General features: G+C 48.4%; 1 protein-coding gene across 1 annotated transcript in view; it reads left to right on the top strand.

The window, feature by feature from the left end:
- Window positions 1–517: 517 nt before the first annotated feature.
- GPSM1 (G-protein signaling modulator 1) overlaps window positions 518–26,843 on the top strand; it is a 58,058-nt gene continuing 31,732 nt past the window's right edge. The window contains exons 1-9 of the mRNA XM_010282462.1: window positions 518–540; window positions 4,129–4,350; window positions 4,893–5,028; window positions 5,311–5,453; window positions 6,980–7,103; window positions 8,297–8,412; window positions 8,677–8,832; window positions 10,550–10,658; window positions 13,706–13,832. Coding sequence (XP_010280764.1) covers window positions 518–540; window positions 4,129–4,350; window positions 4,893–5,028; window positions 5,311–5,453; window positions 6,980–7,103; window positions 8,297–8,412; window positions 8,677–8,832; window positions 10,550–10,658; window positions 13,706–13,832 — 1,156 coding nt within the window. The remainder of the gene's footprint in view (window positions 541–4,128; window positions 4,351–4,892; window positions 5,029–5,310; window positions 5,454–6,979; window positions 7,104–8,296; window positions 8,413–8,676; window positions 8,833–10,549; window positions 10,659–13,705; window positions 13,833–26,843) is intronic.

Genomic DNA, 26,843 nt, shown 5'->3' with positions numbered 1-26,843 from the left:
ATGCTTGCCTTTGACTCTGGCCATCTCATGGATTCCTTGAGGGCCCATTTTCTTCTTTGGGCAGCGCCGAAAATACATGAATGAACCAAGACACTGTTGTTTCTGGATTTCAGCTGTGAACTCACCTATCTGGTGCCTGAAACCAACAGTGGATGAAGGATATTATATTTCTTAGAGGAAAAAGGACATTACCTTCTCTAGGTCTCTGGAAACAAAAACAATGCTCCTTTTCACTTCCCTTTCAAGGGCAGCATATGGAGAGAAAAAGAACTGTCCCAGATAAACAAAGTTCAAGATTCCAGCAATTTATTGGTAATGTTGCCCAAGCAGATGGAGTGAAAACTGGAGAGCGGTGAATGTTGTATGAACAGGACGATGCCATCAGCATCTTCAAACCCCTAGATCCTACTTGTGAACTTCAACAGACACACCTGTCTGCAAAATTGTTCCAAGTAGACCTCGGCTCTGCTGCCTCCTTCTGCCAGTGGTCTTGGAGCTCTGGGTTTATGTTCAGAAAATGCATAACCTGCAGAATAAGAGGTAGGGGAGGGTTCAGGCATGTGGGAGGAACTGAGGCTGTGACTGGAATCTGTCTATACTCACTGTTTTCCCTTTCCTTTGCCAGCCTGTCAAGGTGGTTCAGGTTGGTTCACTTGACCAGCAGATTTCTATCTTCTGCCTAAATCGCCCTTCCGGTCTTTTTCTTATGGACAGTTGAGCTATGGCCTTTAGAAGCTGTTACATGTGTGGTGTTTTATTGTTCATTGACCTTTAGTTGGTTCCTCTGCCCTTGGCATTGCATTTGAGAGCTTTTAAGCCCGCAGTGACTGAACTGCATGCAAAGTTGCTTCCCAGAACTAGCTCTGGCTGTGGGGCCCTGAGGATGTGGGAAGGGCAGGTGGGTTTTAGAAGTGGGTTGTATTTCTATTAATAATTGCTATCCTTGACTACTGTCCCTTTACATGGCAGCAAAGACTTGGCAAAGTGTGATGCGGGGAAAAAGCCTCCTCTCCCTTCCAATTGTTTGCTTAGGTTCCAAACTGAGGAGTGATGTTAATTAGGTAAGTCAGATACTCTGGCAAGCAGCCTGTTCAAGGACAAACAGATTTTAATTAAAGGCTGTGTGCACTGAAAGGTCATGTTACTGCATTGTGCCCACATAGTTACTATGGGAACAACAGGAAAGCACCCAGAGAGTGCGAGTGTGTGCAAGCGTGTGCACACCCAGAGAGTGCGAGTGTGTGCAAGCGTGTGTGCGAGTGTATCAGAATGCAGGCCCCGAGGCACAAATTTAACTTCTGGTTACGTTTCCACTGGCAAATATGGCTTGAGCGAGATGCTGCCCTTGGAGTGTGTAGTTGGGTTTTGTTGCCGTAGGGTTTTCTGTGTGGCGGGGATGGGAACCCTCACTTCAAGCTACTCAAATCACGCAAGTTTGAGCTGAGCTAGACTACAATGCCAAGAATTGGGGAAATTGGTCTTCAGCTCACTTTTTAGACTGTTTACAGTGTGTGAGCTCAGTTTCTTAAAGAGAACCTGGATATTGGGAAGAATTGTGTTGAAATTTGAACTGAAATTATTTTGAAATTTGCTTATGTGTCTGCTGTCTTCTGACTGGAATCCAACATTAATTCTTGTGATAGTGGCTCATTCTTGCATTTCAAGTTGTCTCAAGACTCATCTCTGCTAAGCTGCCTGAATTTAATCTTGCTGATTTGAGTATAAGGTGTTCCTTGTCTTTTTTCAGTCCTAAGCCGCCTTTACGCTGTTTGGGATGTGTCAGCAGAGACTTGTCAATACCTGATGATGACACTAGATAACCACTCTGGTGATCCACAAACCATGAATGTGCCTTGGGGACTGATGGGAGTTTGGTATGATCCCCAAATGGGTCTAACTCAACATTCTGTAGCAGCAGCTCATTCTTACTAATTCTCATGTGGTCTAGCAAGAGGATCAATAGAGAGGAGTTAAACGCTTTTAGTATTAACAGCCTTAATATTTTTACTTCCCCTATTAAACAGAAATTGAGGCAGGGACTGATGCTGCACTGGCACCACAAGCAGTCGTCTTGCACAAGTAAAATAGCTGCTCAAATGTGGGCTTTGCAGTGAGCTTGAAATCAAATATTTGTGTGGGAGTTTAAGGTGAGAGCTCAAATGAGCTGCTTCACAATCCCTTTCTCCCTCTTGTTACTCGGTAGCTTTGGGGGCAAATGAACAGTGAGACAAGAGAGGTCACAAGTGTGTTTGGAGGGAGAGTCTGAAACCAGCTCTTTTGTCTGTTTGGACAGCCTGTGTGGGCTGTCCTGCTTTGGAGGATGCTGTTGGGCTGCCAAGCGTTGGGTGTTTGGAGCCATACGGAGCCGACTCAGCAGGGAGATTGCCAGGCAAATAGGGTTGGATTTTAGAAAGTTTATGCACTGCTCATAGAGGAACTGGCTTTGTTTCCTGGCAGCTGAGAAAACACCGTTCTGCCTGTTGGTAGGAAAAATGGATCAGGATTGGTATTTCGTACGTGCATCTCCCCGTGCCCCTTTGACAGGGAGGCAAATGCTGGGTGCAGACTTGGGCAGAAGATACTGGAGCGCAGACCTGGAGCAGGAGGAAGTCCGCCCTGAAGTGAGTGTGCACGGGGGGTGGCTGGGTGCACGGTGGCAGGTGGTCTTCACAGGGAGAGAAGCCAGAGCAGCGCAGTGCCCTGGCTTGGCCAGCACACCTCAGCCTTGGTCTGCAGAGACCCCGGTTGCAGAGGCTGGGCCTTGGCCTCATCGCAAGGATGGCTTTGGGGGAAGGATCTTCTAGGGCTTGTCAGGAAACTGCTACAGGAGATGTCAGCTGGGCTGCTGCTATTGCAGTGATAATGAACACTTAGTTCTCTTAGTCTGGGTACCACAGTCAAGCTTTCTGCAAGTGCTCTTTGACTGAGAACGGAATAGAAACCACCTTTGGACATTTATTATCTTTTGTCTGACCCTTGCTTTTCTGACTCTGGACAAATGGACTATGCTTTTTCTCAGCAGATGTCCACCTTTGACCTAGATAGTTTTGACTTTTAAAAATACATTGAGCAGAAATAAAAAAGCCAAAAAGAGCCAAGAGAGTCATCTGAGTAGAGGAGCAGGGACATTCTGTGCCCATCTGCCTCGTGAAGGGGCTGGCTTTGCAGCAGGCAAGATGCTTCCAAACGTAAACTTTCAAATGTGTTCTCTGTCCCTTCTGAGAACTGGAGGATACACATGGTCTAACAGGGACAGCTGTAACTTAGGACGTGGTGGAGCACTCAGAAGAGCACGTTTCCTTTCTCTTGAAGCAGTATCGCTGGTCTCGCTCCTCTCTGCTGGCTTGCAGAATGCTCACTGACAGCATGGCATGCACTGTTGCCAAAGGTGTCAAGAAATGCAAGGGAGGAAAGCTAGTCTAGAGGCTCATGTGCAGAGTGCCTGTGGAAAAAGTGACAGCAGGAGAGTTAATGAAAAGCAGACACCGAGCATTGGAAGCTACTCAGCCAAGAAATTCTGCACAGTCCAAGGTTTTCTCTGGTATCCAATAACAATGTGTTGCAATTTGGCTACCCCCTCTGTTACCCTGGGGAAAGTGGTGCAGGCATGAATAGCCTGGGTACGTGGCTTCAGCACTGTGCACAGCCTGGAAGAACGGCAGATGCCATGTTACTCTTGTGATGTGAATGTGCATTTTGTGAGCTAAGAGTCCTGAGTTTCTTGTCCGGATTCCTGTTTGGAACCCAGGGTCTGCCTTTGGCCACTTGCCCGCATGGTCTGTAAATCTGGATGCTCCTGTGTCTCATGCCTAGGAGGTTGGTTTCTTAGAGGGACTGCGTGCCCACCACATCCACTGGAAGCTGGTGTCCATACCACTGAGGTGTGCCAGCTGTGTGTCCCTGAGTTATTATCGCCCAAACAGCGTTTGGCCTAGAGCCAGTGCCTTGGTGCTTGGGGCTGAATGCAGGGAGGCAGCAGCTGCCTGGAGGGTGGCTCCCTCCAGGTTTTTTTGTAGGCTTTTTTCTGGTGCAGTGAGGTGTACAATGAAGTAAACTCTAACCGTTGCATAGCAGCATGGGTGCACTGCAGTCTAACTCCTCTAGAAATGACGGTCTTGCTTTTGGCAGAATGGAGGCATCCTGCCTGGAACTGGCTCTGGAGGGAGAGCGCTTGTGCAAAGCTGGGGACTTCAAAGCTGGGGCAGCTTTCTTTGAAGCAGCGGTGCAGGTGGGGACAGAGGACTTGAAGACTCTCAGTGCCATCTACAGTCAGCTGGGCAATGCCTATTTCTACCTAAAGGAGTACTCCAGGGCCCTGGAGTACCATAAGCACGACCTTACCCTGGCCAGGTAAGCATTGCAGCAGTGCTTTGTCCTAATTAGACACAACCTATTCAGAGTGTGAGTGAAGGCATGGGGTCTGAACCAGCAGCCTGAGGAAATCTGCCCCAGGAATAAGCATCTAAAACTAGCCCTAAGGCATGGGGTGACTGTCCTGTGCAGAACTTGGGAGGCAACAAGAATGGGCCAGCCACCTTCAGAGCAGGGAGGTGGAGAAAGGGATACAGATGTGAGGAGGGTGCTTGGAGCACGAGCAGGGCAGTGTCCAGTTCTCCTATCCCCACGTACTTGTAAGTACACCTGAAGTCATTAGAGCAACTAACCTGAGGCAGCAAAACCAAGAATCTGTCTTCAAAGTTGAGAGAGCTTGTATGAAGCATGGCAGTCAGGCATGTGTGCTGGAAATTGCTGGATGTGGTGTACATAAATTGCCGGATGTGGTGTACATTCCGTGCAGTACTTGCTGCAGCTTGAATTTGCCTCCAACAGTCGGTGAATAAAAGTCTGCGAGCTCTTTAACACCTCTGGTCTTCCCTCTGGTCATCTTGTAGAACCATCGGGGACCGCATTGGAGAAGCCAAGGCAAGTGGCAACCTTGGGAACACATTGAAAATACTTGGTCAGTTTGATGAAGCTGTTGTTTGTTGCCAGAGACACCTGGACATTTCTCAGGAGCAGGGAGACAAGGTAATTGGCTCATGGCATCCAACAGGAAATATTTTCTAGCTTTAAAAATAATCTGTTTGCAAGTCAGTAAAGGTGGGCTTTGGAAGGAGGTGGAGCATAAAGCTCTCCTATCTGACAGCATCACAGGTCTCATGCTGCTGACAGTAACAGCTGCCGTGACAGTGAAGATGGGAAAGTAAAATGTGGGCCCCCTGGCTTTGACCACCTCTGCCAGCAATGGAAAGGTCTATGTTGGGATGTGAAGTATGACACCTTGCTGCTCCCTGTTCTTCCTCTTTTTAGGTAGGTGAAGCCAGAGCACTCTATAATATAGGAAATGTTTACCATGCAAAGGGAAAGCACTTATCTTGGAACACGGCCCAAGACCCAGGCTACCTGCCACAAGAAGTCAAGGAGACACTACAGAAAGCTTCAGAGTATTATGAGTAAGTATTCAAACTTGGCCAACCCTTCCTCCTGCAGGGAACAGGGCTGGTCAGGCATCAGTAACTGCTGAAATGCACACAGGTACACCTTCACTGAGCTCATCCTGCTCAGATCATAATCTGTATTTGTGGTGTTCCTGTTCTGCTGACAGCTTTCAGGGTCTGCACGTTAGCTGAGCTCTGATAACCATTAGGCTAATGATAGCTGTATGGGGTGCAAGAGGACAATTTTTACTGAGTCCTGTTGGAAGCATTTCTCGTGGCAGGGTTTGTTTCCTGGGCCATTGAAGATGTGGGAGCTCTGGAAGATGTTTGTTGCAATGAATGAGACTGTGGGCTCAGCATCATTGAAACTCAGGCCACTGAATGAGATTTTGCATATTGTAACAAATTTAGGAATATTCCCCTGAGATGCCAAGTTATGATGGCAAATTAATCTCAAGGAGGGTGACAGAGGGACTGTAAGCTTTTATAAAATCAGAGCTAAAATTCATCCTGGCGTTGCCTTGGTAAAACTCAGTGTAGTTTGAAGTATGATCGTGCAATTAAATTCAATAGTCTGCTCCTTCTTGGAGCTGTATTTGGAAGCTAAACTGTTAGCTCCTGTAGCCCCTGCTGCTCTCTGCTGGCCTTGATGAGAAGGATCCTTGTGTGTGTCTGTCACTGGAGCTACTAAGAGAGACTTTCCTTCACTCAAGGGAAGAGACTTTCACTTAAAGTCCTGGTTGTCCTCCTCATAGATCTATAGTTTATCTTGCTTGTAACATCCTTCCCTTTGCTAAGTAGTTTCAGAGATCACTCTGATGTCCCACAAAGGAAGGCTGACACAAGACTTTTGAGCTTAATGTTTTTCTCCTCGTACATCAGAGTTTTGCTTCAATATTTTATGTTTTTTAAGTAGCCATTTTAAATGAAGAGAATGACAAGATCTTATCTCCGTCTTCTCATATCTGAGGATGTGATAGTGCCTAAATATAACTCACTATCCTTTTTCCAAAGAATGGTGCCTGTAGCATAGCCAGTGGGTAAATTTGTGCCAACTTGGAGCTCTAAGCTTCCTGATGTGTGCTGTAGGTGTAAAGGGGGGAAAAAACAAAGTAAAGAAATGCTGGGAAACTCCTTGAGCAGAACCCTGGCATGAAACTGTGGATCTTGCCCCTCTCCCCAGGTTTGTCCCTGTCCTGCTTTAGGTAATCTCCTTTCTCCTATGCTCCTGGTTCTCCCTTGTACAGTGAGGTGGCTATTTCTTGCATAACATGGGATCCTATCAGGTCATGGGTGTGTGAGCAGTTCCTGTACACAGCTGCGGATTGCCTGAGATTGAGAGAACAGCAGGGACTTAGACCACTGGATCTGTATGAGCTCCCAGAGCTGCAGCTAGTGTAGATCACCAGGCTTTCACCTGCCAAGGGGTGCACAGGATAGGCAGTTGGGGAGGGGATATGCCTTCTCCAGGGTTAGTTCTCCTTTATGGTGCAAAAGTGTGCACTGTGTCTCACCAGACATACTGCTCTGATTTCTTTCAGGAGGAACCTGTCCCTGGTAAAGGAGCTGGGGGACAGAGCTGCGCAGGGCCGTGCTTATGGCAACCTTGGGAACACCCAGTATTTACTTGGCAACTTCAGTGAAGCTATAGCCTTCCACAAGGAGGTAGGAAACCGCTGCGCCTTCTTCCTGGGGTCAGGGGCTGAGACTGGCTGTCAGGGAGCAGCCTTTCTTCTCACCACAGCAACAGCGAGGCATTTGCCCGCAGCTGTTTTTTCTCCCTCCTCTGTGTACCTCAGGGTACCTGTTTTATGAACTCATGCTGAGCAACATTGTACTCCAATCCCCATCAGCACCTAATGAGAGGTTTGAGGGAAGGGTGCTGTTGGCTTGGAAACTAAAGGCAAATCTAAGGGCAAATTGCAGCTGGGCCTAGCAAGGTTCTTCTGTTCTTAATGTGTATCGGTCTAGATTTTAATAAGTGCAAGCTATGAATTTAATTAAGCTGCTGAAAGATCTGTTGATCAGGAATAAATGTTGCTTGTAGAACATAATAACTTTCTGTAAAGCTTTACAGGTGTGACACAGTCCCTGCCCCAATTCAATGCAGTTCAGCGTCTAGTTCAGAATATAATCAGCTTCCTTTCAGTGAAAGGTGCTCAGCGTCTTGGAAAGCCAGCGCTGTCACAGCTCTTCTGACTTTTAAATGCTGGAGGACAGCAGCCAGCAGTGCTTTGGGAGAAGGGGCTTGAATCAGGGCAGGAAAAATCTCTGCAGTATTTGAGACCAGGCTCAGGTGCTGCAAAGTGGAGGGTGAGAGGTGGGGAAGCATGGGGAGCAGGGGAACGCGAGAGGAGAGGCAGGACTGAGGTGCAGGTAAGGGCAGAGGTCTGGGGAGCAGCTGCAGCGCGGACAGTGAAATGGAGCGCACGCATGTGCATGCTCATTCTGTGCCACAGCACCGTGCAAAGTGACAACTGTTTTCCTGCACATTAGTCTACTGATCAACCACATCCCTTCACAGCCTGACCTACAGCTCTCAGTTTGCCTCTTTATTCGGCTGTTGAAGTATGTGCATAACTCCTTTCGCACTTCAGCTAGAGAGATGTGTACTGATCAGGCTGGAGTAGGAGTTAGAGGAGGGTGTGGTATTGCTCCCGCTCTTCCAAAGGCCCTTCATGATCCTGAGTTGCAGAAGAGGGAGAGGTTTCCTGCTGCGTCCAGCCCTGATAGGCATGTGCACCGCTACCTTGCTGGGTGGGAGCCTTGCAAACCAAGAAGTTAATCTCCCCAAAAAGTTGCTGTGTAACAAACCTGGCAATGGCCCGCCTGTACTCACTAACCTGTGTCTGCTGCAGCGCCTTGCTATTGCTAAGGAGTTTGGGGACAAGGCAGCGGAGCGGAGAGCGTACAGCAACCTGGGCAATGCACACATCTTCCTTGGGAGGTTTGACATCTCTGCTGAGTACTACAAGTAAGTGCCAGGGGCTAAGGCAGACTCAGGGCACGTGTTCCCTGGAAATCTTGACCTATTGCAGGGAATTTATAGGCTTAGGGGGATGTGACAAGGGACCTGGAGGCCAATTGTGTGTGTGGTGCTCAGCGGTGGCAAGTAATACAGCCACCTGACAGCCTGTGGTGTGTTACAGGCATCAACTTCAACGTGGTGACTTTCCTGTTGCCATGCAGGGGTACCCTGCAGTGACCAGGTCTCTTCATTTCCACCCGTTCCATGCAGGAAAACGCTCCAGCTCTCCAGACAACTCAAAGACCAAGCAGTAGAAGCCCAGGCTTGCTACAGTCTTGGAAATACCTACACACTGCTTCAAGACTATGAAAGAGCAATCGAGTACCATCTAAAACATCTGGTGATAGCACAGGAGCTGGGAGACAGGTAAGAAACTGCCCCTGGAGATGGTGTTTGTCCTCTGATGGCTTCAAAGCACTGGCCCTTCCCTATTTACTTACTGTCCTCTACTGCTGGGGCTAAGGAGCAGTGACATGTATTCCTGAAAGTCTTTAGAAATCTATCAGAATCCAGGCTTTAGTCCACTCAAAAATTGTAACATGATTGACACCTTTATCATGTCACTCAAATGCAGAGACTGTGCCCTTAAAGCTATGTCTGTGTGGGCTGAGTGAGATTTCTAATAAGAGGTACTTCAAGAAAATGCATTGTATTCAGTGCTTTGCCATGAGGCTACTGCTGTTTTATCCCACAATAGCCCCTCTAAAACTTCAAGCTCACAAAAATTGTTATCTTAGAAACTGTGTGGTTAGGGTATACATACATACATACATGCCACTTGTCCTGTTGCTCTGAGATGATGCTGGACATTTCCACATAGAAACAAATGATGTTACGGAGAGCATGTGGAGATGATATACTTTACTTCTTGACCTCACTCTTTCTTCTTTAGGAGGCTTGGCCTCTTTTTAATTTCTTAATATATTGTTTAAGAGAGATTGGTGCCTTTCTCCTGGATATTCTTTCTGTACTCCTGGAGCCTTCTTGCAGCTTGAATGACTTTGCAGCCACCTTGTTCAGTGTTAGTGCTGATGGCTCTTGGGAATCTGGGTGTCCTCCACTAGATGGAGCAGAGACATTAAAATGGGAGATTTGTGGCACTATCCGGGCAGTATCTGCTCAGAGAAGGTATAATCCCACCCAAGGCTGAATCATGCTGTGGGGGTGCAGGCCTGTGGACTCCTGCCTTTCTGGGAACACACCCTATGAGCAGAAGGTATTGAACGGGATGACAAGAAAAATGTTTAAATGTTGATCATCCCGCCCAAACCTCTGAAAAGGGAGTTGCAGTCACGCTGAACCTCCCCCTGCGCCCCCATGTGCTTTTTTTATCCCATCACCCCCCACATCTGCTCGTTTGCAGAGCTGAGCAGGCTCTGATGCGCAGTAGGTCTCTGCCTGCTTGTGCAAACAGCTGCTGAAAGCTGCTCCAGAGACACCTGGGTGCCTGTCCTGGGCCGGGGGTGAGGGCTGCCCAGGGCAGGTTTCACATTCACCTGCTTCCTCTGGCTTATGAAAACAAGCAGCAGCATCCTGAAGGTCTTGTAGAAACTGGGCAATATTTGCGTGGCTGTTGTATGCAGTTTCAGTTCGTGCATGCATCCCAGATGACACAGTGCTGGTTATTCAGCAAGAGAACGTTGCATGCCTGCAATATATCTTCCTTGCCACATTCTTGTTAATCCAGCTCTGGGGTGTTGTTGAACAGAAGGGCTGGATGTTACATGCCCTCTTGATGCATTGTGCATTTCTGGAGAGGAAGCCGTGCTGTGCAGGGTGGAAGCTGGACGGGAGCTCTGGCTTCTGCTCTCGGACTGGTGCTCACAAAATGAAGCCACACCATTCTGTGCCCTTGTTACATCGTGGGTGCAGGCCCATTTCTGAGGCTGTTGCTCATCCTCTGACCTCAGCATGAGAAGAGGTTTTTAAGATGTACAGTGCATTTCATTTTCCTTTGCAGAGCCCTTCTGTAGGTGAAGGCATAGCTAGGAGGCCTGGCTGTCAAGGAGGAGGCCCTGAAAGGGCTGCTGTGCTGCTGGGTTTTGCCCAGCATTTCTGTGGTTGACAGTTTCCTGTTTTGCAGGGTGGGAGAAGGAAGAGCCTGCTGGAGTCTCGGAAATGCCTATGTCTCCCTGGGGAGCCATGAACAAGCTTTGCACTTTGCAAGGAAGCATCTTGAAATCTCCCAAGAGGTAAGAGAAGCTGGTTCAGGTCAGAGGGAATCAGTCCTCCCTGCTGAGAGACTTTATTTTATGCCAATAAGTTATATTAATGTAGTTCTTCTTTTGCTGTGACTGCTCTGTAAAGCCCTTGTCTATGTGCTGTTTCAATGGTGTCTTTAGGAGCTGCAGAGCCTGCCTGGAAAATATTCTTTTCATGGGAGGCTCCCAGCCTTCCCCTTAATTACAGCTAATGCATTTGCTGTACATTGCTCTTAACTGATACTCCTGGGAAAGAAAGGACCTGGAGGCTAGTTGCCTGGTCTGCTGGCCAAGGTGTTGTGCACTCAGCTGGTGTGAAGGAACTTGGATACCGCTTGGTGTCCAGTCTGTTAGTAAGAACGCCCTTTCCTGAGCACAAGGCTGTGAGATCCTGACTGAGATGGACCTTGTGTGATTGCAGCTGTGGTCTAACCCAATTTGCTGGCAAGTTAAGTACCTGGAGAAAACAAGGCCAACTTCTACCGGGTGGCTGGGTGCTCTAAACCTGCTGTATTTTGCACTGCAACAGAGTGTACACGTGACAAGTTATTTCCTCTCAGTGAAGCTGGTGGAGGATCCCAGCTGTGAAGTGGTGAACTGTAGCATTGTCCTAATACAATCGATTGCTGACACTGGACAAGCACAGCCTGAAGCTAGCCCTGTCCTGCTGCCACACCATTTGGGGTTTCATGCGTGCAGCTACTCTGGTTTTCACAGATGTGCTCACCCAGCTAGCTGCAACTTTCCTGGTGCAAAAACATACGGCATTTTTAGGTGGCTCAGAAGTACAGAAAGCAAGAATACCATTGTTTGCTCTTTCCAGTGTGTTATGAGGAAATGAGCTGTGGCCTCTTTAGTCTTCCTCAGATGAAGAAATTGCCCTATTGAAGCACTAATTGGAATCAGCATATGTAAGTGCTTTGTGTGTTCTCCTGCCTGTCTATTAGGTTGGCTAAATGTTGGGGTAGGGCTGACATACCAGCCTTATTATGTATTTAATTATACTTATCAGACATGCAGAAAAAACACTGTTCTTTGGCCCTGTACATTTTAGGACAAATTAACTTTTCCAGCTTTAGTCTGCTAGGACTGTTGCAGCGTGGGGCTGATTGCTCAGAACCAGATGGCAGCTCGGCGATGTGCAGCACAGATGAGGGGTGATGGTAGGACGGGAGCAGTAGTGGTCCTGGTGACTTCGGGGGGTGGAGGGGAAACCCGACAGGGTGGGGGTTCACAGTGGTGTTCTCATTCTGGGGTGATGGGTGTGGTTACAGGGCATGTCAGGAGTAGGTTACTCATGGCAGGTGGCTAATGAACTGCCCCACATCATTAATTATGGAGCAGTGCAGAGACTGTCCTGTCCGCTTGTGAGGAGAGCCTGCATTAGCTGCTAGCAGCTAGTGATTCTGTTCTAAAGCTGATGTTTTCCTTTAGCCTTGGGAACCAAGTGAGCTGTTTGCTGTTGGGGCAAACACCAGCATTTTGCCCAGGAAAAACCTATTGAAGTTAAACCTTTGCACACTAATGTGTTTAGCTCACATCCCGTCACCTTTTCCCCCTTCTACTCTGGCATAAATCTGGTGGTGACATTTGAATCCAAATGAAATCTGCTCAGGGTAAGCACATTGGGAGCTGCTGCAGGGTGATCAAAGGTTACTGAAAAATGTCTTCTGAAACAGCTGGAGTGAAAGATGCGTACCGAAAAACCTTGGGAGCTGTCCCAGCTCTCGGCCACTGCCCCGGGGTACCTTTCCCATCTCTGCGTGTGGCAGGGGGCTCCTGGGAAACGGAGAAATCAGAGCTGAGGGCAGAAAACAGGGCTCTGCTATGGTGTGTGCGATAGGTCCAGCCTGGGATCGTTGTCCTGCCAGTGTGTGTCTGATGTTAATAGGGCCTTGGAGAGGATGTGGAATGAGTGGAAGTCAGGGAAGCATTGAACAGAGAGCATCAAGGACTGTGAGACCTGACCAGGACATACTAATTTCTCTGGAGATGATGTCAACAGCAAATCTCTTGTAATTGGCGGGGGATTTATGCCTGATGATAAGCTGTTTGATCTTCTTCTGTTTACTAGTGCTTGGGGCTTTGTCATAAATAATGTGGGGATTTATGATTTTGTTCTAGGATGGCTCACACTGCAGTCTGTCTCAAAGGACTACAAAAGAGCTGTTGCAAGGCATTTAATAGGGAGCCAGGCCTCTCCAAGGCAACAGCCAAGGTCTTCCTCTGTAACAGAGGCTGCTGTTCCTCTAAAGATTAGAGGCTGTTTCTGAGTGACCTCTCTGTTCGCTGGTGATATGCAGCACAGTAATTTTCTTGTTTGGTTAAACTTTGAGGAGAGCCCAGCAGCATATCTTATACTCCCCAGTTTAAGTAGTAGGAGTCGCTGGAAAGATCACTTCCTGAACACGTAACATCGTCTTCCTTGGCCTCAGGCCAGTGAGAGATGGGGATTTGGAAAAATTTGGACTTCAAAAGATTTTGGAGTCTTGTGTGGGTAGATCACTAGGAACAACTCAAAAGTTGTATGGACCTGAGCCAGAAGAGAAGGGCTTTCAGAGCATCCGAGCCATGAGTGTGACACTGCCCACGTGGCTAATAGTAGTGTGGCTGTCTGGTGCTCAGTAACTACGGAAATACTTGAGGAAGGGGGTTGAGAGTTTTGGGGCTCTCCCGCAAGCTATATGGGGCTACAGGACGGACCAGATGTGCACGTTTACCTCTGTCGCAATTCTGTAGCAGTGGGTGAGCTGTGCCCCCTCAGTTCCATGTACCAAACTCTGCTGAAATGCATTTTGAGGTGCAGCCAGTATGCAGCACAGTAGGCATGGACCCTCTCCCAAATTGCCACTGAGGAATAGTTTTGGAGAGTTGGTTTGGTGTTGAAAGCTGAGCTGTAGGATCTCTCAGGGTGTCTCCAAGCTCTCTTCTGTCTGTCTGTCTACTTTGATATGGGACTGGCAAGCCCTTTGCTAGGGGCTCTTTGCTTAGAGCATGTTGCCTTTTAACTAGCTGCCATGTTGGTTTTCACCCTGTAGATTGGAGACCGGAACGGTGAGCTGACAGCACAGGTGAACATGGCCCAGCTCAAGTCAGCTCTTGGCTTGGGCCCCGGGGATGAGGACATGGGTACAGCTCATCACTATTCTGGCTATGAAGCACAAGGTGAGTTTCTGGGCTTTTGCTGGCATTGAAAGGTCTCATGAAAGATGTGGTATGGTGTGTGGGGAGGGGAGGTGTTTGCAAAGTGGGCAAGAAGTGAGGAAATACGAATTCCAGAGCAAGATGAGGCTATCACGTGCCTTTACCACAAGGGACACTGGTTTGTTTTCTCTGTACTTTCCATAAGCTGCAAGGGCAGGGAAGGATCTGCCCCAAAGAGGGCACAGAATGAGTTAATGGAATTAATCTGCATTGGGAATGAAATTCCATGTGCTAAGCAGCAAATCAGCTTTTGTCTCTTTTAAAGCTCTGCAGGGCCCTTTTAACTGATTTGACTGATAAAGCAAGCTTTCAGAAATTGACTGGCAGGGATTTTTGGCTGCTCTCCCTCTGATTAGCACCCAAGGAACAAGCCGACAGCATGGGCTGAAGGCAGGTTGTAAGCATCAGCATGCCGGGTGCTGTCTCACCCCTGGAACACCTGCAGTGATGCCCCACTTGGCAACAAAGATGTGGCAAGACTTGGTCACAGCAGACAAAATGGCTTTACTCACCACACTGGCCCTGGGTCATTGTGCCTCTGCTCCCCAGGGAGCAGGAGAACACAGCTGAGTCCTCGCCACAGCGTGCTCTCAGCCTGCCAACCTGACGTCTGTCCCCAGCTTGGGGACCGTCTGCCTGCCCTGGAACTGCCCACTGCAGACATTGGTGGGTGCCTGGCATGGGGCGCTTCTAGCTGCTTGCTCTGTTGCTGTGGACAGACTTATTAATTCACACAGACGAAGCCGCGTCCCAGGAGGTGCTGGCTGATTAAATGTGACCTTGTTAGTGCGAATGTTTTCTCAGGCAGTGTGTTCTCTTTCCTGTTGGTAGAACTGGCATAGAGAAGATGATGCTTGAGTTGAGGCATGGTGTTCTGGGAGGAAGACTGGCTGTGCGTTTGCTCTCTGTATCGATTGCGAAGGTGTAGAGTGTTACATCAGTACTAAGCCTTTTCCCGAGAAGTCAAGCTGTGGGTGAGGGAGCCAGCATGCCCTGCTGTGCTCCATCAGGAGCTGCACTGGAGCTGAGCTGTTTCCCCAAAGGTCATGTGGGCCACAATGGCTGCCCCAGCCTCCTTTTGCATGTCAGGTCCATCTTTATAACTGCTGGGAACCTTATTAGTTAGAGCCTTCTGTTCATTCCTGGCACCTTGTTAGGCAAATTATTTTGCTCTGAAAGGGGAACAGGAAATTAACCTTGATATTGCTGCTGCTCCTGGGACAGAGTGAAGCGTGGAGGAAACAAGCTGATGGGGTGCCAGGTCCCTCTGGCTGGGGAATGAGGGGTGCAGGAGGGCAGCGCCAAGGACCGCATGGGCGTGAGAGCACTGTATGCTGAGACACGTTTGGGTCCGTGAGTGTATTGTGTGGAAGAGCTGCAGCGGGAAGGAGTCAGGCCAAATTTACCTGGGAGGGGGGCTCTGCAGCTCTGACCGTATTGCATAACCACGAGTGCACAGCCTTTTCTTTGCTGGAAATAATTAAAAAAACAAAACAAAACAAAAACAACAATGCAAGAGGGTCTCTGCACTCATAACACTCCCCCTGGAATCTGAGCTTGAATGCAACCTGCTATGGACTGGTCTGGTGTCCCACTGCAGGCAAGGCCGTGTGCCTTGGGGGTCAGGGAGGGTCTCAGTCTGAGCAGAGCCCTTCTTGGGGAGAGCTGAGCCTGGCACGTGGCAGTGTCCCCCACGCAGGTGGTGACACAGCCCCACCACATCTCGCAGCACGAGGCTCTGAGAGCATGTGGCACTGAAGGGTTGGGACTTCTGCTTAAGGCATGTGGCAAGCCTGATCAGTCACTGGGCTTAACTCTGAAGGTGAGGCAGGGCAAGGCAGAGCCAGCATGTGGCCTGCGGGCTGCTTGCTGCCCTCCAGTGATCCAGATGTGCCTGTGCTGTGTTAACATCTGGAGCCAGTCGTGATTTTTCTCTCATCTGACAGAGCCATGCCGGTCTGTGTGCATGATGGCTGGAGGGTGGGAAGAGGGGCTGAGCAGCTGTAGTCAGGGGCAGTGTTCACTGGAGGTTGCAGTGACCTCATTAGTCTGTGGTGTCATTGCTCATGTTCCCAAGGCTGGGGCTGTTGTCATCAGAGGGACAAAGTGTTCTCTGGAGGGCAGCCCGCAAATGACTGAGGCTTGCAGTACAGGGAGGGACCGCAGTGCCCGGGGCAGGTTCCCTTGCAGAGTAGGGCTTCCCTAGCCGGTGGGATGTGGGGGATGCTGCCCCTCGCCAGATCCTGGGAACCTGCTGGGGAGGTAAAAATCAGCTGGGGCTACGCAGCAGCATCTTGCATGAGGAAGGGAGTGTGAGCATTGCAGTGCTTAGTCACGTGCGGGCTCTGACATATGTATCTCTGGTGGGAAAAGTGCTGTCCCTGTCGTGTAGAGATTTGGAAGGAGGATGGGTCTGCAGGGCAGGCTGTGGAGAGGAGCTTGGCTCCCTTGATTTCTCCTTAGCTTTTATTCTGGCTGTAGCTCTCTCATTCTGAACTTCAGTAGAGGATAAGAGAGGCCACCAATGTGCCTCTGAGCCCTTGAGAAGAAGGTAGATGTATTTAATGGCTGCCAGGAGCTTTGATATCCTCCTGTGCACCTATTAAATGATTAGAAAAGCCTAATTATTTATATTATTAATAGCAGCAATTTACAGCAAGAGGAACATCTGTTTCTGTAATAGGAAGCAGGTGAAAGAGTTGAGATTCAAGCTGACTTCTGAACCAGCCATGCCTTTTGATGTCAACAAATCTCATGGTGAAGAGAGCTTTCAGATCTTTTTCCCTTCAGATTGTTTTCCTTGCCTAAGCTTATAAAGTGCCTGCATATTCATGAGGATGCTAAAATCATCTGATAGGGCAGGTATGTTATAAAATAGATTAATCAAACAGGTAGAATAAAGTTTCATAGCAAACTTTAGTTCTGGGAAAATTTGTACCATTGGCTGAGAAACCCTGAGCCAGACCATCAGACTATGATGTCTTTTACAGGTTACTTTTGCTTCTAAGTCTTGGGCATTGCACTCCTCTGAGGGTTTGGGGGAGGAAGGACTGTCTGACGTTTTCCTCTGCTGTTTTGACCTCTCTTCCTGAGCTCTTTGTGATTTTAATTAATATTCTGAGAGCAATTGGATGTCAGAAAACAAAGCTGGAGGCCAGGGAAGTGGGGCAGTGCTGCAAAAGTCTTGTGAAAGCAACGACCTTGTCAAGAAATGCAAACAGAGAGAGCTTAAAGCAACAAACCAAAAGAAGCTAGAGAGTAGCTAAAACATGAAGCAAAAAAACAGAGGTTATGTCTGTCTCTCCAAACACCCAAAAATGTGGCCCTGAAAACTGCTCTTGCCCTCTTTCACACACTGTAAGTTAAGCGTCGAGTACTAGTAGGCTTTTGCCTTTGGAGAGAAGTAAGGGAACTTGCTGTGCCTATCAGGGAGTTGTTTTGTAGCAGTGACAGCAACCGTGAACAACCAGAAGTGCTGCCTTGTGCTGGGAGATCCTCCACGGTGTGAACAGCCAGCTCTGCCCTCGGCAGCACTGCTGGATGCAGGGTGGGAGCACTGGCTGCCCGTGCCAGCCTTGCTGGCTGCCTTTTTCTAGACTAATGGGTTTGAGCTGAGGGTTCAGCATCTGCTCAGCAAGAAGTTGGCTGTGCCTAGCACTCTGCAGGTAGCAGTGCATCAGGAGCATGGAGCTGAGCCCTTCCTAGACCGAGCCTGGTGGCAGTGCCTGCCTGGGCAACTTGGGTCTCTGGTGTAAGTAAACAAGAGCACTGCCTTGCAGCGTTCCTCTCTTCAATTCCTCCTTGCCAGCTCTCCGTGCTGGAGGCTGGCACCATCCGGGGCAGCCTGCCAGCAGGGAGGGGAGTGTGGGGAAGGGGCTCACCCACCACCAAAGGGTTGGAGGTGCTGGACAGAAGGCAGAGAGCAGCGCTCGCCAAGCATCAGTGCTTCTCCAAAGCGAAAACTGACTCTGGCTGCTTTTCATTTGTTCTCAGCAGTGTGACAGCCTTGGTCGTCATCTCTGATGGCAGCAGTAGTGTTAGGAGACACTAAGCAACACCTCTCCTGGCAGCTGGGTGTAGGTGGGGAGGGATGTAGGTGTTCCAGAAGGCGTTGGCATGTAGATGCTTTCAGAGCATTGTAAGCTGGTTCCTGGCATGGTTTCTGTACTGTTTGCAGTATGCAGACACTGCTGCCCAGCTGTGCTCAACAAGGTCTGAGGGCAGGAAAGGACTCGGCCGTGAGCCTGCCTTTCCCCTGCTCTCTGTACATCTTCTGCTGAAAAAGGGTAGGCACAAGGTGAGTCTGCTTGGTGCTCAGGAGCCTCTGTGCTGGGTAATGCACATCCCTGTGTGCTTCAGGTTGTATTCTCAGGTGGTGAAGTGGGCAGCGGAGCCTGAGTGGGCATGAAACCCTCTCTTTCCTGAGCTGTAATCTGCTCCATGTGGCTTTGAATGTGGGTCTTTGCATCTTCAATGCAGTTTTGAGCTTGCCTTCTTCACAGGAATCTTTGAACCCTTGGATCAATTAGGGATAGCAGAAACCAGCTTTTATGTTTCCCAGCCTGTTTGTTTTTCTTTGTTTGCTTGCTTTAAATATCTTTGAAGTATCTAAGAAGTGTTTGGGGCTGTTGAAATATGCTAGGTTGACCAGCCCTCTACTGACGCAAGGCAGGAAGGAGGCAGTGCTGCTAACCCATGCCAGCCTGTGCCTCTGGCTGGGATGCTGCCCAGGGACAGGAGTGTTCCTTCCCCGTGGTTTGCTCAACACTTCTGCGAAGAGCTGTGGCCCTCTGAGACCAATATCCTTCTGACAGTGGGACAGCCCTGCTCACTGAGACTGTGATTTCAGTGTCTAGGTAGCGTTTGCCTTCTGCTTGGCAGACAAATACAGGGGTGACATTGCTAGCAGCTTCAGCATGGAACTTGCCCTGTTCTTACCAGTCAGACTGAGTAAGCATAGCAATTGAAATTGCTTAATATTAAGTAGCTTTTACTATATTTGTTTCCCCAAGAGCTGATGGGCTGCAGCTCAGCCTTTTTTCATTCTGAAAATGAAAGCCCGAGGCCATGCTGGTTATTGTACTTGCTTATGCAGGGTTTTGATGGATGAGGTGGTTGACTGAAGCAGAGCAGCTTTTGGCCAAGTGGAAGGTAGAATGCAAGGTGGTCTGGTTGCTGTATTGTGCTCTAACAGATGCTCAGTGGAGCCTTAGCTTCTGAGCTCAGAGGAGTGCTAGCCCAAATGTTCCCACCTGCAGGAAGGTGTTCAAGAAGGCCTGAGTCTGTGATGCTTAAGGGAGCAAGGCAGGAGGAAGGACAGGAGTGCTGCTTGCATGGGGGACTTCTTGGGTGAAGATTTAGGACTTCTAAAGCATGCCTCTTCATTATCTTTGTAATGAGCCTTTTCTAAATCTGAGTAACCCCTGCTGTTACAGCTGTTAAATCATTCCAGCAGCACTGATCAGGAGTGAACCTCTGAGTCATTTGGATTTAAACAGAGTAATTTAGCACTCAGCTCAGACTGCCCCCAGTATTGGCTTTATTAAGTTATAAAATATTCTTCTCAAAGCTAAGAAGTATTTAATGTTCTTCTTTCATCTTGCTCCATATGTGAGCCTCCTTCCCAGCATCAATGTAAAGTACAGCAAGACTCCTCAGCTCACAGCAGAGGAAATGCTCTAGGACTGGAGGAGAAGATACTGTGCTTATGAATCTCGGGTGCTTGTTTTATCTTGATGCCAAGGGAGACTGCAAGTGCTGGAAAGGAGGATGAGGAAGAGGCTGGTTCTTGAAGCCTGTGGCAGAGAAAGTACAACGTGGCTTTTGGCAAAGCCATCCATTAAATCAAGGAACCTCTTGTGGGGAGAGCTAACTTTTTGGAAATTGTCAGTTCCTTACACAAACTCCTGCTCCGAGCTGGGAAGCCTGAAGTTCCCTTTGGCTGCTGTTCCAGGCTCCTGCAGCCATCCCAGCTCTGGTGTGTGCTGTCTGGTTCCTGAGTGTGCTTTCCATGGACAGTTTCCTTTGGTAGCCAAAGTGCAGGAAATGCCTATGGTTATGATGATCTTCTGTCTCACAGTACAGTATTACTATTAGGAACAAGATGCTGCTTCTTACTGTTTTTTCTGGCAGCACAGCGCAAGAGAGGGGCCAAGAAGAAGAGAGTTAGAGAGTTCTCTTTCTCAATGAGCTAGAATTACTTTTTATCTCTTGGAGGTTTTTGTATGGATGACCATGGTCTGCTTTGGCACTTTACTGAGCAAGGCAAGGCCAGACCCTCAGCATGAGTCACCATTATCTCTTGACTGACCTCAGGAACCATACTCCTTCACTCAGCAGCAAGGCTGGCCCCTAGCCTGGCAGGGACAAGCACCCAGACAAGAGACCTTTGCTTCAAAGAGACCTGGCAGCTTGTAGAGACAGAGCTCATGAATTCAAAGTCCAGTGTGCCCAGCCATGTCTCAGTAGCTGGAAAGTGCCTGGCTGCTGCAAGCTGATGGCTGATTCACGACGGCATCCAGGAGGAGGGATCAAGCACGTTGCCCCTCTTTAGAGGATTTTACTGTGAGTACTGATCACTGCAAGGCTCTGACGTGTGCTGCTCTTTCTCTCGGCCTCCCTGACTCAGTCTGTAGGACACAGCTGCTGTAATGGGGCTTGTCTAGCTGCTGGAGATGTTGCCGGTGTTAATTACTGCGTGTCACTTTCTAGCTCAAACTCGGTTTCTTTTTGATCTCTGCTTGTTCAACACAAGCTGATAATGGAAGATGGGAGGTCATAAGACTGCTATATACTGGCAGGGAAAATCCTGCTCTTAGAAGGCGGCCAGGTGTTCCTGCCAAGCCTTTCACATTGTTCTTGAATTAGCCCTGAGGTTACACGCCTCCTCCCAGCCTGCTCCACCCAGATCAGTTTATCTCCCAGAAAATCCTCCTGTCCCCACAACTCTTAATCTATTTAACAGACCATTGCCTGGGGGACACCATAGCTATAGGAGGCTGCCTCTAACATGGCTCTTAAGCTTCCCACAAGCTCCAAGGCTTGTATTTGACTATCTGTTAAGTGGTACGTGATTGGGTGCTCTGCATTTTCTAGATCCTGCAAATACACACCAAAATACTTTACTCTTTGGCTGGAATCGCCAACACTTTATTTACAAATAAGCCTTATTCCAGCATTCCTCAGTCACAGAAAAGCTAATACTCATTGCGCAGGTCGGGGAAAATGGGAATCAAAGATGTGCTCAACATCATGGCAATTAGTAATACTTTGTAAGGCTACAAGATCCAAGATCACCTTGTTACTCAAAGATTGCAGCTTTCCTGAGCTACACTGGTTTTGCCCTCACTACGGGAAAGTAACTCCCTTGTGCCATTGCTGTCTCCAAGGAGGAGCTTTGCTCCAGTTTTACCTCTTGCATGTGAATGTGAAGGCTCTTCTGGCATGTGGTCCAGAGTGTCTCCGTATTCCTTCTCCCCATCTGAGAAGCCTCTGTGCTAGCTGCTCGCCCTGAATGCAGCAGCCAAATGTCAAGGGGCTCCCGGGTGCCATGTAGATGTGCAATATTGCTGTTATTTTCAGCCAGTTGTTCGGCTGTCAGAGTGGATTCTGGAGGATGTGAAACTCGGCTGACACATAAGCAAAGCATCTTCTGCCAAATCAGGCAGACGAGCGTCTTGATTCAAAAGTAACTTTTTATTACTGCATGTTGTATACACTTTTTTTAAAAGGAACAGTTTTACCATGGAGGAAAAAAAGCCTGCAAATTTGTTATTCTGGAGAAGGTTTTTGTAATGCTCAGGGTCTGTCTGGAAGGGCTGGTATTTGCTCAGCTGTGTGCTGTCTGTGTGCCAATGAATACAGCAGGTCAGAGCAAACATGCTGGAACCTGATCTTCCCAGCAGAAGAGGTTTCATTCCTGTCCTTTTGGCTCCCAGTTCTGAGAATGAAGAGCTGAGGATGGAGGGCCTTGCGTGGGACCAAAGCGCTCCTGAGGAAGTCTGATGTGACAACACACTGCAAACAACCTCCCCGCAGCTTTCCCTGGCCCTTAGCTATGGGTTGACTTTATTTTATGTGTACTATCCTTTCTGTTGTAAGCCTTACCTGCTCTTGGCTTTTGTGTAGACTGTTTTTTCTGTCCTCGATAGGGAGAAAAACATCATTTTGCCCATCTAGCCGTATCCTCAGATGCAGAAGGGGCCAGAGCTGTTAGGATTCCCCTGGTCCTGGACTGTCTAAAGGACTGGGGGGTAAGCAGATGGTCCTTCCCATAGATCAACGCACAACAGCTTGGTGCCAGCATTTTATGGTGCAGTCATCATAAATAACTGATATTATTTGCTTTCTCTGTTTATAGAAAAGTATTGTTCTATCCCAGCAACAACTGGGAAAACAAATTCCAGCATTTATCGTGCAAGTGCTGGCAATAATAGAGGTCAAATGGATTTATGGTGCCAGAACCCATTATGGGTTTGAAGACTAATTAAAGCTTTAAATGAGATGCTTGTCCTACTGGAGGCTGCTTTGTGGTTTTTTTTTATTCCTCCTTTCTTTTCTTGCTGCTGTGCTTGCTTTCCCACCCCCCCTCCTTTCTTCTTTGAAGATCTTGCTGTAATAATGGAGCACTAGCTTGACAGAGCTTTCTTGATTAGATGTCAGCAGCATATGATTTGAGATGCTCTGTGAGCATTTGGATTGCTGGACCGTATCTCCACTGTCACTTCTGAGCTTGGTAGGGTTTACAGACCAGTCTGTTTACAGACCAGTCGTATTGAACAATATTTAGAGTTGTTTGCCAAAATCAAGGTTCTGAAATGATGGGTTTTGTGCAAATGTGGGGAGGTCCTGTCCTGGGCTGGAAGAACTCACCCAAAAGACAAGTTAATATCTCATTTCTCTCTATACCTGTATTAACTGACCTTTTCATGAAAATGCAGCAAGTGCTTATGCCAAGATTTGTTGTGTTCTTTGGGATGCAAAGCTTGTGCTCTGGAGAGTAACTGCTGCCACTGAGCTGTGCGTGCTGCTCAACCAAGAGTGCTGGAGGCAGAGGGGGGATGATGTTGGCCGTACGACCTTTCCCTGTTGGTCTTCTGTGGAGTCCACTGTCAGGTTTAATTCTGCTTCCCCTTGTACAGCCACCCGAGAGGGATACAGCGTGTTCCTGGCCTGCAAATAGAACTGTCGCTTGATCTGTGTCTGGGGGGGTTGCTTTGTATCAAACAGGGATGGAGTAGGCAGCTCTCCAAGCTGCTGGAGATGAGGGAGAGCCTAGGAGTTATCAAAGCACATGTCAACTTGATGAGAGCTCCTGGCAGGGCTCTCTGAGTCGCTGCTACACATGTTCTGCTCGATCTTGTCAACTCTGAAATCTCAGGAGCGCCAGTTGGATATGGAGGCTGTCCATAGGGGAACAAAACTCTGTCCACACTGACTACCCAGCTTTGCCCTACTGCAGATTGACATGGGATGATCCCATCACCATCCTACAATAAAACACTTCCTTGTGTTTTCTGTGGCTACGTCTCACTGTGTAGCAAGGTACTGCTAGAGAATTTTTGCTATGTAAGCACTTCGCCTCTAATTGCACCCTGAAAACTGAAGACTTGCCTGTTGGAGGGCCTGCCTGTGGTACAGGAATAGAGTCCTTCCCTCTGGAGACCATACTGATCCTGCCCTTCCAGGCGGTATGGAGCTGGTGACCAAGGGGGATAGGAGAAGAATGGGGGCGAAGATGCTGTGCTTGCTGCGTGCACCATGTCAGTGCTCTGGGTTAGCCTCTCCATCAGGCATGCAGGGCCCAGTGTAGCTCTACACTGATCAGCTTAAAAAGCCCAGGGAAAGTAGGGAGCATACACTGTCAAGCTTCTGGCTGTGAAGAAGAGATTGTAGATAAAAGGTCCCTGTAGCACAAGGATGGGCAGAGGGGCCATCCCCATCTTTGCGGGGTGGGGATATGACAAAAAAAATACGGGTCTAGGTGGATATCTGACATGGCTATATTGGGTTAGTGTCCCAAAGAGAGAAGAATAGCATGTATTAGGGAGATGGGGGAAGCAAGGATGTTTCATGCATGCAGGCAAGCACACGAGCATCACCTCTGCTCTGTTGCAGTGAACTTGCCCCTCCCTGGAGTCCATTGCTCCCTTCCAGGGAGGGAGGTGACTGCTTCATTGAGTTTTAAAATACAAGAATGTGAAAACCGTTAAACTTGCCTCAGGAACCAAACTGCAAAAGCAAAAAGTAAAAAAAAAATCCCCTTGGTTCGTGATGGTGTTGAGATCACAGGCGGGGGGAAGAGATTTTGAAAAAAAATATTTAAAAAAGAAACAACAATCCTGAGCAGTGAAAAGATCAACGTCCAAGGAGCTCCAGGAAAACAAGGCATGAATACAGCCAGTCAGTAGCGTTGCTCAGCTGATGTTCACAAGAAGGTTTCAACTTGCTCTATTAGAGACCTCAGTAAACCTTAAAGACAGAGAAAGCATTTAGAAATGCCCCTGAGGTTTTCCGTTACTCTGCAGTAGGCTTGGTAAACATGCCAATAAATACTGGAGAGAGAGGAAAAAACCTTCCAGAGGAACAGACCCAGGTTTTCAGCTGCTCCACTTTTTTGCATCCATGGTGGCTGCTGCTGCTGTTGATCGGCACTGGGGAGAAAGAGGCAGAGTTGAGCTTTTGCTAAGTATTAGGCAGTGCTGCAGGTATTTCTGGGAAAAATAACCTGGAGGAGGCTGAAGGTTATGTCTGGAGCCATCTGAGGGAATGACCTGGCTGGAGACAAAGTTAATGGGACTCCTTCTGTCGTGGGGTGCTTGTGAGTATGGAAATCTCTCTGCTGTCCTGGAAGATGAATATGTACAGGCTACCGAGCCTGCCTGTTGTGGAGTAAAGGGGAGAAGCTCCCACATGTGTCGTGGGAATTGCTGCCTCTGTTGATCCAGTTTGAGGTAGCCCTGACCGATAGGTAGCCTCTTAAGTTTTAATGGCGCTGCTTGCTCCACCTGCGGGACAGCTCGCGGTGAGTGGGGATGGCAGAACCGTGGGCTTTTGCGAGACCAGTGTTTGGCCCTGGTGCTGGTTGTGTTTTCTTCTGAAAGAAAATAGCTGAGTTGGATGGCTCTGAAGGTGAGTTTGTAACTCTTGAACCTCTTCCTGTCTTAGCTCAACTGAATGTGGAATCCACATGGTAACAGAGGAACACCAGCATCAAAACAACTGAAAAAGACAAATTGTTCTGTGTGCCCTAATTGCTGGGGTAGCCTCAGCTGACTACGTATATTAAATTAACAAAGGGGAAGGAAGGTTTTCTCAGATCAGAGATTAATGGTTTCTGGTGAGTGGTTTAATGCTCTTGCAAATGTACAAAAGCACCTGAGGACGGAGGTGTATAATTAACGGCTCTTTAGACTGTTGGAAATGATGTGTGTTTAATCAGACACACTTCGTTTTTTTCTTGCTTTCCTGGAAGTGGCCGTTAAAAGCCACTGTGACGCACGCTCACGTCCAGCTGCTGGCCTCACCTCTTGGGCATTGCTTTGAAACCCAAATGTACCCTCTGATTAAGCATTTGTAGGTGTCTCTTATTCCAGCCCCACCTTGCTGCTCTGCACGTTAAGACTGTAGGTTATTCTGAGGGAACCTGAGAGCCACGAGCAGCTATAGCAATGTCCAGAATGTCATCGTGCGTAAGTGGGAGCCACTGGGCACAACCTGCTGCTGCCTGACCGATGTGGCAGCAGCCAAAAGTCCTTCGCTCATTTGGCAGCATGGGAGGAGAACTGGGGCCAGCAACAGCCGCCCTGCCACTACACAGCCCCCTCCTCTATGACGATGCCCGCAAGTTGGTGGTGGAGCGATGGGAGCTGGGTGTGGGGCATCTTGGGTCTCCTACTGAGTTGCTGCAAGACCTCAGTTTTGTTTAAGAGCTCTGGGTCCTCCCAGCTGAAAACTGGTATCCCTGATGCCCTGGGGGAGTGTAAGCTTGGGTAGCATTTAGCCCATGGAAGGAGGCTCCTGGACGGCGTGAATCAGTCTCTCTGGCAGTGTGGTGGGTTGTGCCTGCCTGCTGAGAGTGGTGCAGCTTTCTCCATTTTATGGGGGGAGAGGGCTTGGGCTTGGTGGTTTCATTCATGGTTGAATGAACATCCAGCCTGTGATAAATAATAGGTGCGTTCAGCTACGGAATAACTATATCATTTCATTGGCATCCAACAGTACGAGCCTTTGCCATCCTGCTTAAAGGAGGTGCTTAAGGTATGTTAGCAAATGTAAGATACCTGAGATCTCTTAGTAAAGATAAGCAGGGGCTGAACTAAAAATGGTAAAATCAAAAGTTCTGCCTGCTTTGTTGAGGGCAGCAAAGTGCTTTTTTCCTGCCTGCTCCAAAGGGAGGGCAGCCCTGTGTCTGAACCCTCACCAGTGTCAGCAGCAATCGCTGACCTTCCGGGATCAAACCCTGTTGTTACTGAGCTGCTGCCAAGTGAGCAACTGGCTTTGCAGTGTGAAAGGGGGTAGAGTTTGGTAGGAATGGCAAATGCATATCATTACTTTTTCCTTGCTGTGTATTTGCAACAATATCTGTTCTGCACCTATTCACCAAACCTGATGTCAGTCCCTTCTGAACTCAAAGCCTGCTAATGAAGTCACCTTAAAATGATGCTGGTGCTAATGTGCTTGTTGGAGTAGAGAGACAGAAATGCGCAGAAATGTTTTGCAGATTTGAGTCTTTATGGCTGCAAGTAATAAATCGCTTCAGGGTATCGAAGTAGCAAGGTGTAGTGAAATTAACTGTAGGTCATTTATAACGAAGATGTGATATATGTGCATGACCCTTAGTGAAGTCCCAGATGATATGAGCTTCTATTTGTATCTCATGAAGCTGAGCAAGGGTGAACTTTTCAAAGCAGCGGTGTCTTTGGAGTTGCTGCTGTTTAGATATGACTGTGGTCACATCTGGAGCCCTGGCTG

This window comes from Phaethon lepturus, unplaced genomic scaffold (genome assembly GCF_000687285.1).
Source record: "Phaethon lepturus isolate BGI_N335 unplaced genomic scaffold, ASM68728v1 scaffold24662, whole genome shotgun sequence".
Lineage (NCBI taxonomy): Eukaryota > Metazoa > Chordata > Aves > Phaethontiformes > Phaethontidae > Phaethon > Phaethon lepturus.
The sequence above is the reverse complement of the archived record's forward strand: the minus strand, read 5'-3'. Positions and strand labels throughout refer to the sequence as shown.